General features: G+C 42.2%; 1 protein-coding gene across 1 annotated transcript; it reads right to left on the reverse strand.

Annotated features, from left to right (window-relative positions):
- Positions 1–420: 420 nt before the first annotated feature.
- On the reverse strand, positions 421–10,386 carry LOC111238565 (outer dense fiber protein 2-like). The gene is made up of 17 exons (XM_022768137.1): positions 10,155–10,386; positions 8,919–9,035; positions 8,586–8,713; positions 7,707–7,836; positions 7,455–7,586; positions 6,890–6,964; positions 6,717–6,788; positions 6,482–6,598; positions 5,440–5,637; positions 4,367–4,476; positions 3,663–3,798; positions 3,456–3,566; positions 3,103–3,366; positions 2,130–2,230; positions 1,865–2,027; positions 889–1,014; positions 421–732 (listed from the first exon to the last, which is right to left on the reverse strand). The coding sequence occupies exons 1-17, from the start codon at positions 10,278–10,280 to the stop codon at positions 586–588; spliced, it is 2,253 nt and encodes a 750-aa protein (XP_022623858.1). The 5' UTR covers positions 10,281–10,386; the 3' UTR covers positions 421–585.
- Positions 10,387–10,775: the final 389 nt, after the last annotated feature.

Below are 10,775 nucleotides of genomic sequence, written 5' to 3' on the forward strand. Positions count from 1 at the left end.
GCCGGCCTGTTTTCTTAATTCGGTCTTTAATTTGTTTATCTTTTATTTGTTTAATGTACTCATATAAATACTCAACTCTCACGCAATAACTTCAAAGCTAACTGCAACACGACATATGGGAAAATTCGGCCAAAAAGCGCAAACCCAATTACAAATGTTAAAATATAAATTAGAAAATTCCTGGAGAAGTTTTGAATGTGCCTGCTGCTTGGTGCGTGTACTTCACTCCCCACGTTTCACTCTGTACAAAGGACGTTACTCTCAGTTTCATTCATGTCAGCAAAATGCATACATTTTCTCATAATTGAAGTTTTCAAATTTAGGAATATGAAAGATGGAAGATTTTCAGAAAACGATGCAATCAGAATCAATAACTCAGAAAAGTTATTTATTTAAAACAATATAAATAAGTTCCAGGTGACTAAAATCAAGCAATCCTTACAAAGATTTTCATAAAAAGAAAGCTTTATTAATTTCATAGATAATATAAAACTCTTAAGTTAAAAGTAGATATTCAATAAATGTAATTTAGCTCTACTACACTGCTGAGGGATGAAATGCTGGTCAGGTCGGTGAATCTTGCAGTCAGCTTGTAAGCAAAGAGTCACCAAACACATTTCCATACGAGGTTTTGAGAAAGTGGACGTAGTTCTGCAGACTGCGGTTTGTAGAGTCCGACTGCTCCAATCTGTCCTTCAGGTTCTGCAGCTGACTCTTGAAACGACGCTCCATCTGAAGGAGAACAAACACGGAACAGGATTTTGTTGCGTGGTGTGTGCAACATTAAAATTCATCAGCACCAGGTTAATTCACTCATTCCCTTCTCTCAGCAGTCAATCCTGTTGAGGATTGATCATGACAGAACTGAGGAGGGACACAGTGACGTACCTCCTCCTTGCTTCGCTGCAGCTGACTCAGCTCTGTTTTGGCTCGGCTCAGCTGGCTCTGCAGGTCCAAAGCTTTCGACTGGGACGCTCTCTCTTTGGCCAAAACCTTCTGCACGCTGTCGTCAACCTGCAGACGAGAGAGGCAAAATGTTGAACTGAAGCTTTCCTGATTGTGTATATTTACATTTCATAATTATCTATCATTAATCTAACTCCAGTTTTGTTATTGAAGGTATAAACATGAACCTTGTTTAGGAAATGAAACCTTCAAAACTTCAGTTTGTAAACAACAATAAGACACAAGGGTTGGAACTTGTTTCTTGTATAAAAGCTGCCATATTAATGGAGTTATAGACAGTTATATAAAGGCTAAACTCTATGGACGAAGTTTGTAATCCAAGCTTTCTTTTACAAATCTGTCGACACGTCGAAAATACATACAACTGTTTTCACAAAGCACTCAAAAAGTAAACTGTTCCTGTTGTGTAAAACAGCTGGAGTTGACCTTTATTGTTCTTATTCTTATGATAAACAGCAGTATTGCCAATAATTAATCAACTTTGAGTAGAGCATTCTAGACGTCTGAATTTCCACCCACATCTCTGATTTATTAAGCATCTCATGAATAAATAAAGTGAAACAAAATGTCATCATCAGTCAGATTAAGATACAAACACGGGAAACACGGAGATGTGTGGAAGCTGTCATCGACCATTAATCTGGCTGTGTTGTGTTGTGTTGTGTTGTGTTGTGTGTAGTCCTTAAAACCACAATAAGCAGCACATTTTAAATATTAAAGGGTCATAAGAGCTTCATGCTTCGTGCTTTTCTGCATCACAACAACACAAACAAGATGAGAAGGGAAGTGGAAATGGTAGGACTGTAGCAGGTATCATCGAGTGTATGAGTCAAGTGTTTCTATTCAGTTAAATGTCTCTCTGGATTGAGGTTAAAGTTGTGATGTGATGGTTTCAGACCTGTCTCTGTGCGTCGTCCAGTGTTTGCTGCAGCTGTCTGGACAGGACGCTGCACTCACACGTCTTCTCCTCCAGCTGCTGCTGAACGCTGCGGAGTCCTGCTTCCTTTGAGCTGAGAACCTGAGACATTTCTCTGTTTTCTACCTTCACGTCCTCCAGCCTCCTGCAACAAACAGAGCACGAAATCAATTATGTCCCTTTATTTCTTATATAAGAAATGCATAGATGTATGTTTCAGAGACGGTTTTGTCCGTTCTGCCTCTACCTCTCTAAGTTGTGAATTTTCTCCTTGAGAACGCTGTTCTCCTCCTGCAGCAGCAGGTTCCTCTGCTGAAACGTCTCCAGCTGAGCGCCTTGCTGCTCCACCTGGGGAGGAACACGATGAACGGCCGACACAGGGTCAGCCATGATAGAAATCCACCTCTTACTGACAGCTGTTTACTGTCTGCTCTCAAATAAAAGGCAAAAATACCACATGCGTTCATCCTGCATTGTTACAGCCAATAGTTCTCTCAGTCGAACTGAATTAGGTCGTTTGTGAGACGGTTTCTTGTAACAGGTGAGAGCTGAGAGGAAAGTGAAACACAAGTTTTTCTTTTCCTCTTAAAGATCACAGTTTGCTGTATTACCTCAGGAAGCATGAATTTTAAAAGTGTCATTCTCTTAAACATCTGTCTGTAGCCGTCACTGTAACAGAGATTAATTAGTATTTACTATCAAGTGTGAAAGAGCTAAAGTAACATAAACATTCCCCTTTTGTTTTATTCTTATATCATATTTGTCTTATGTAAATTCTTTCAACACAAACAAATGAAATCCTTCTATTTGAGAAAGTAACGACACTGTGCTTTGCTGCCCTCTGCTGGGTGCTATCGAGAAAGACACAGGTGCTGTTGCTCCAAACGTTCTTAATCAGAAGGTAAATTCAGGTCATTTGTGATGTTACCATCATTTCACTTCTTACACAAGACCCAATGAAAACATAAGACATTTTTAATATAACTGGAATTGTTTAGTTTAAGCCCATCCTGCGATGAGAGGTGTGGAGACTCCTGTTACCACGAGGAGGCCTTCAGGCTGTATGAAGAATGTGCTGATGTGCAAACTCCTCTGGGAGAACTAAATCGACCGACGCTCAATTTAAAGGAGAATTTATGAAAATGATTGTAAAACAAGCTGCTGAAAGTACGTAAACCTTTTCTCCTCTAATATTCACTGTCTTCCAGCCTCTTATGCACCTTGTGTCTGACTTCAGAGAGGGCGGAGTTGTGCTCCACGTTCCTCCTCTCGTGGGCGTCGGCCTCCTGCTGGGCGTCTCGCAGCTGCTGCTCGGTCCTCCTCAGTCTGTCGGGCAGCGTCTCCAGCTCTCTGAGCCGACCCAGCAGCTCCCTCCTCACCTGCTCCTTCTCCCTCTCCAGGCTCGTCTCCACCTCCCGCATCTCCCTCTGCGTCATCTCCAGCTTCAGGCAGTGCTCCTCCGACTCCAGACGAGCCTGCTGGACCTGCGCAGAGAGGGTTAGGGTTTTATATCGTTATATATTTACAGTTGCGGGTGTAAAGTGAAGCAGCATCACTGAGAGTCAGACTGTACCTTCTTCTTGTATTTCTCCACCACGTTTTCATACTTTTTGATGGATGATTTCATCTGACGAGCTTCAGACTGAAGCCCCCTGAGCTTCTCCTCGGATGACGCCAACTCTCCCTAAACACGATGCGTTTATATAATAACTGCCACAGAAATGACGAAACAGTCGAAGAGGAAAGCTGTTGTGGGTTTTTTTTTTTTCCCTGAAGGTACCTTGAGTCTCTGGTTGTCCAGCTTGGTGGAGGTGTTTTCAGCGCTGAGATGTTGGAGCTGATCCCTGAGCTCCTCCCTCTCCGCCCGGCTCTTCTCCTCCGCTGAGCGAAGCTGGGAATTCAGCTCTGTCGCCTGGCTGTGATGGACGCAGGTCAAAAGTCAAAACTGAACTTAAAAGTTCAAAGATACGGTGCTTTTGGATCAGAACCAATTGTTTCAAATATTTCTATTATGAAGCATCTACTTGCTTAGATTCAGTGCTTCTTATGTATAAACAGACAATAAATCCAAACATGTAGGAGAATAAAATAAAAATAAAATAGAAAAACATTTAAATCAGACAAAACACTGATTAAACCTACAGGACATAAACAACTGAGGTAAGTAAGGGAACAAAAAATAAGCAAAAGTGCAATATAATGCATAAAAGTACATAAGAGTAAGAAAAAATATGGCAAAGAGTAATACAGTCATATTCGGAGCGTCACCTGTCTCCTTACCTAAATAATAAAACAGAAACACATAGAAATCTCAAACAAAAACCCTCCTAACCCTCATCCTCCCCCCGTCCCCATCCTGGACTGCACTACGAACAGGTCGGGTCAGAACCGTTTGAATAAAAACAAAACAGAAAATAAGAGATGATTATATAGTACAATCTATATATATATATATATACACTGTATATTTCTGAGAGCACTCACAATCTGAGAGCAGAGACTTCCTCCTCCAGCTGCGCTTTGGCAGCTGCTTCTTTAGAGTGTCGGAGGCACCAGTCACTGGATGTGGACAGAGCTTGAGCCAACTGGATTTCCTTTAAAATAAAACACAGAAATTGTCTCCTAATTATTTTTTATGTTTTCGCCTTTCAAGTCATGTTCCGTGCCTGGGATTCGTTTTGCATGTCAGGATATACATGTACTGTGAAAGAGGGTCACACAACAACATCAGGAGGCGTCTGGTTGGTCTCAGAGTCGTTCAGCAGCAGGACAATGAGTCCAAACACACAGACAGAGTCATAGAAGAAGAACAATGAGACCTGCAGCAGATGGTCTGACCCCCCCGCAGAGCCCTGAACTCATCATGGAGTCAGTCTGGGATCACATGAAGACACAGAGACACCATGGGTTCTCCAAGATGCTGGAACGACCTACTGGAGCCGGTTTAAAGTCAAAGGGGGAGAGGCACAGCAAATACTGATCTGACTTCCCTTTTTACTCTTTGCTGCACTTTCTGTGAAGTTAATAATAGAAACTATTTATGTCACATTTACTGCAAAGTGCTGAATATTTAAGGAACTCCTCACAAAGACCAGATTGTCAGTTAAGTCAAAGCAGCTGAGCCACGGCGGTGACCTGCTCTCACACCTGTGTTTGTTAGATTTGTGTGTTTTGTGTTTCACTGGAACAACAACCCAACTTCCTTTGAATTTGATTTGCATAAAAGCCTCAGATCAGACGAGTCATGGCCACCCGTGAGAAAACAACTGATTTGCATGACGCAGGATAAACCACAGAGCGGTCTGTGGACCAGCCTCAGGAACCCCGGCGTCGTTTGGTGACTAACGAGCCTCTGACAATTATTACATTGCAGACACATGAATTTCCCCGAGAGGATAAATAAAGTATCTATCTATCTATCTATCTATCTATCTATATTTTCTGCTGAGGGATGCAGAAATCATCCTTTATGTTCCCCACCGCCCTGCTGCTCTGTGATTTTCAGACCTTGTGGAGGGGGAGGGGGGGTGGGGGTGGGGTCAGCTCTGAATACTGACCTTCTCCTTCAGTTTCTCCGCTCGCTCTCTGGCGGACTCCTCGGCACGCTCGGCCTGCTGGGTCAGCAGGGTCAGAGCTTCCCGGTCTCTCCTCCCCTGCTCCCCCTCCTCCTCGCCCCGCTGCCGCCTCTGAGTCTGCAGCTCCTCCTGCAGAGTCTGGAGCTTCTCCTGCTGCTGCTCCTGGCTCTGCTGCATCCTCTGCACAAACCAGGTTTAAGGTGTAATAAAGACCCTCACATGTTCATGTAGATCTGCACTTCATATTTAGTAGCGCCAAGTTTTTGGAGTGAAATAAAAATATCAAAATGTCCTATTTTAATACAATATTCCATAAAACTGTGAGTTATTCTGAATAATCAGGAAATTGTTTTTGGACAAAGATGTTGCTGGTTTTCATTGTTGTATGCAACACACCAAATTATTATAATTATTGTTCTGTTTAGTGGCAGCATCACTTATACTTGAAACAGAAAACACAATCATATAATTATATATATATATAAAAAATTATAGTATATAAAACTATATTATATTATTTGTCACTATATTCGGGCTGGACTGTAATGAAATCTTGTTTTACTGAATTTATCTAAAAGTAAAAGATCTCCATGTGTCCAGCTGAGATCTGGTGTTTTACCACACGCTGTTGAAAAGCAGAGTTGTTCAGTGTGTCGTCTGAACGATACAGAAAATGAGTCATAATTTCTATTCCTTTTTTTCTTTTTGTGTGTGTGTGTGTGTGTGTGTGTGTGTGTGTGTGTGTGTGTGGGGGGGGGGTTGTGCAATATGTTGTTTAGTGAGATAAAAACAGCATCTGATATTGACTTTGTTCTTATGGACGATGCACAGAGAGCGAGCAGGCTGCTCACATGTGAACTGTGTGAGGAAAACAAGCAGCTCTTTTCTGTCAGTGTTTGTATAAATATACTTTTTAAAAGAGCACCAACACAGTGTTACTGATGTCAGACGGTTCCACATGTTTGGCACGCCACAGAAATGAAAATCAGAGCAAACCAAAGGATTGTATTCGGTGCTCACAGACCTGAATCTGAGCAGCCAGCTGGGTCTTCTCGGCTTCTGCTCGGCTCAGCTGAGACTCCAGATGGTCGCGCGTTGACTCCAGGATTCTCGAAAGCTCCTCCGTCGTCTTCACCGTGTCCTGCCACGACAGAGGGAAGCAGAGGGTGAGTTTCTTGTAGATGAACCTCTATCTGACTATGTGAGACAAATCAACGTCACAAGCGAACAAAGACACAGTTCCAGTTATAATTCTCAACCCTTTCAAAGTCCAAATGCTCGGCGAGCTTCGACGCCTCTTTCTCCCTGTGGGTGAGTTTGGCCACGAGTCGCTGCAAGAGAAGAACAGACACAGGAACAACCTCCCGTGATGTTACCTGGTGGCAGGTGAATTTATGGATGAAGGGACAAAACAGCAGCGTACGTCACTCACAATGTTCTCTGCTTCGCTGTCGGTCAGTCTCTTCCTCAAGGCGTCTTTCTGTTCTGACCGCACCAGTGAATCTCTCTGTGGATACAAGCAGACGAGCCGTGTTTGCTTCTGCTGTCATTTGTAAATTCTGTATATTTTCTTTTCTAACCAGAGGTCATATATAAGCTCAAAGTTTTCTTTTAATTTTATCTTCCGCTTTGATTTCCTTTCAGAATAAAAGGCTTCATTCCTGCAGCTAAATCAACTAACGAAAGAACAAAAGCAGAAAACTTGAACAGAATAAACAAATTAAATAAACCAGTGTGAACACACTTACCTTGAGACTGACGGTGAAAACTAATGATTACTCCCATTATTAATTAATCTGCTGATTCTTCTCTTGATTGATTGTCTTTAAATCACTTGTTTTTTTTCAAACCAACAGTCCAAGATATTTCATTTTCAGTGAAATCAAACAAAAAATGAAATTCTCACATTTGAGGAGGAAGAACCAGGAAACATTTGGCATTTTTACTTGATAAATGATTTAAGATTGTCGACTATTTACAGCTGTAACTTCCTGTACCTCGTGTTGACTCCACTCTCTGAGGAGCTCTCGAAGGCTCTGGTTGGTGTTGTCGAACATCTCTATCTTCTCGAACAACAACTCCTGCTGCCGTCCCAGTGAAGCTGCGTGCAGCTTGGACAGCCGCTTGTCCTAAAAAATAAATAAGTGACTCAATAAAGATATGTCCGCGTCCAGGAAAATAAGTCCTCATCCATCCTTCACTGAGCATCTATCCTGCATCCTGCTGACCAGCTGTGTCACCGGACTCACCTTCGCCAGGCTGTCGATAGTTTCCTTCAGGGATGTCAGCTGATTAGCTACAGCTACGCCGTCGATCTCTGCTTCTACGAGCGTCCTCAGGAGCACGTCCGTCTCTCTGTGTTGACCCCTGGAATCTGACCTGTAAGGAAGATGGAAAAATATCAAAGGGAAACGCCAGTGTGTGAACACAGCTGTCATCACATGGGGCACATTCGTCACTGGCCTGTATCTTTAGAAAGAAAGGCGACTAATCCAAACAAAAACCTTTACAGTGGTGGAAAGAAGCTAAGGACATTTACTCAAGTACTGTCCTTAAGTACAATTCTGAGGTATTTACACTTTATATGTTTATTTCTATTTTATGCAACTTTTTACAAGGAAAAAACAGAGTATTACTGAACTGTGGTATTAGTACTTTTACTTAAGTAAATGATCTGAGTACTTCTCCCACTGCTTAACATTTATGATGACAGTGAGTTCACTCCTTCGGCAGGTTTTATGTTCTACAGCTGTTCCACAGGATATTACTCTGCAGTGCTGACTAACAAACACAGTTCAACTAATAAAAAAAAGCACATGTGCAACAGTTTGTCAGTGGAAAGAGTAGACTAACAAAGTGCACTATGCCAAATTTTAAATGTCGAGTCTATTGTTGGCAACTGTTGACACAAAAATCTGTCTGATCTCAGGCAGACGTCCTGGGAGAAAAGCTTTCGATTTTTAATTTTGAGAGGAGCGACGACAACAGCTGCCGTATCCACTAAAGGAAAATGTCCCCAGAAATGACAAACATATGATCTGAAGTTGTTTTGAACATTACTCAAGTGTATCAGGACGGGTTTGTTTTGAGTACTTTGGTATTTTAGGGAACGTTGACACGACTCTTACTTCTTTGAACGACGGATGCCTTCCTGCTCTTGGAGTAGGATGCTGAGGCTGTTGGATACGGCAGCCGCCTCTTCTTCCTGCTCTTCTCCATCACGCTGATGTCCTGACTGACGCTGCACTCGGCTCCTCTGCTCATAACACACAAACAAACACAGCTCACGTTTCTCTGGGGAGGCGAGAGGGGAGGAATCGGGCCAGATTTCTGCTCTACGTGATTCTGTGTCAAATGAAAAATTTACAATTTGAAGAAGTTATGACAGCAAACGTTTTGTCCTCAGTAAACAAGCAGTGAATATCCCCTCCTCTCCCCAGTTGTAAAGTGTATAAAGAGACCTGGCACTTGTATGAGCCCGCATCTCTTCGGCAGGACAGTCTTCCAGGAGGAATCCACGGCGACCGGGCCTTTGGCCTCCCTCCCTCTCCCTTCACCTGGACATCTTTTGCCCTGTTCTGCAGAAGGAGACAGAAGAGACCGGTAAAACACAAGACTTACTGAAGCATCCTCATCTTCTGAATAATTTAGTCTATTTAAATCTGAACTCTGTAAAACTGTGTTAAAATAGACAAATGACAAGGTACTGTCCTGAAGAGACTATGACACAACCCCCACCCTCCTGCAGAGGAGTACAGTGGAGTTGTTTTGCATCTCTATGGTCGTTTTGAGCGTCTTTGTCGATGTTTTTGTCTCTTTATGGTAATTTTGCATCTCTTATCATTTTGCTTCTATTTGAGGTGGTTGTGTGTCTCTTTGTGTCATTTTATGTTTCTTCATAGACATTTCACATCTCTTTGAAGTCATTTTGTATCTGTATGGTTTGTCTGTCTTTGTCTGTATGGATGTTTTTCAACTCTTTGTGGTCATTGTGCATCTCTGTGGTTAATTTGAGCGTCTTTGTCGATGTTTCTGTCTCTGTGTAGTCACTTTGTGTGTCTCTGTGATCATTTGACTTCTATTCGAGGCAGTTTTGCGTCACTTTGTGGTGGTTTTGTGTCTCTTTATAGATATTTTGCATCCTTTTTAGATCATTTTGTATCTGTATGGTCGTGTCAAGCATCTTTAAGGATGTTTTTAGTGTCTTTGTGGTCATTTTGCGTGTCTCTTTGATCGTTGTGCTTCTATTTGAAGCTGTTTGGTGTGTCTTTGTGTTGGTTTTGTGTCTCTCTATGGTCATTTTGCATCTCATCGTGGGTTTGTTTTGTTTCTTTACGGTCATTTTGTGGACCTTTTGGGTCACTTTGTGTTACTTTTATGACTCTTTGTTGATGTTTTGTGACTCTTTTTGGTCATTTTGCATCTCTTTTATGACTTGTTGACGTTTTGAGTCTCTTTCACTGACATTTTGCAGGTGAATCCTGTGAAACCCTCGTTGTGTGCCCGGTAGATAATCACCTATAGGTAATGTTAAGAAACGAACAAATCAGTGCAGCTTAAATCAGGTGACCTCGGTGATGAATTTCACATATGAGCAACAAAATAAGTGCAATAGGATGTTTAAACTTTGATCACCATGCAGTATAAGCAGTAAAAAAAGTAACTGTATTTCCAGCTTAATAAACCAGGGTAACAACCTGTGGGGTCTTGCTGGGACTCCTTCTCATATGAACATGTACAGGTGTGGTCTCCGGTACGTGGACATGAACCGGTGGCGTCGACAGCGGCGGCGGCTGCGGTGGTGATGAATCCCGGGTTTTCATTCTTTCGAGACGTTACAACAACATTCAGACCGCGTCTCGAGATAAATGAAACCGAACCGGACGAGTATTTAAGCCGGACATCACATTATTAGCATGCTAAGTTACATGTTTCCAGCACAAATCTCGACTTTTGTCTGCGTAGCCGACGGTTGTTTGGATCGACATACGAGCCCGCTGATTGGCTCGTTTGCAAGATCTCGTTCTGTGATTGGTGGAAGCGAGTTTTCGATAAGCGTTGCCCGTGGTAACCACTGAAAGTAACGGGTAATGCTGCATTCAGGGAATTTCCGCAAAATGGGAAGAACTTGAAAAACACCCGTTATTCCGGTGTGGGAGTTTTCACACATTATTCTAAAATGGAAGAAGTACTCAGATCCTTTGCCTTAGTAAAAGTAGCGGGACGACAGTTTAAAAATATTCCAAGCAAAAGTACTGCTTTCAAAATCCTACTAAAGTAAGTACATTACCAGATTAATCAGAAAAATATATCTAAAA

Source organism: Seriola dumerili, unplaced genomic scaffold (assembly GCF_002260705.1).
Source record: "Seriola dumerili isolate Sdu_G_001 unplaced genomic scaffold, Sdu_1.0 BDQW01001417.1, whole genome shotgun sequence".
Taxonomy (NCBI): domain Eukaryota; kingdom Metazoa; phylum Chordata; class Actinopteri; order Carangiformes; family Carangidae; genus Seriola; species Seriola dumerili.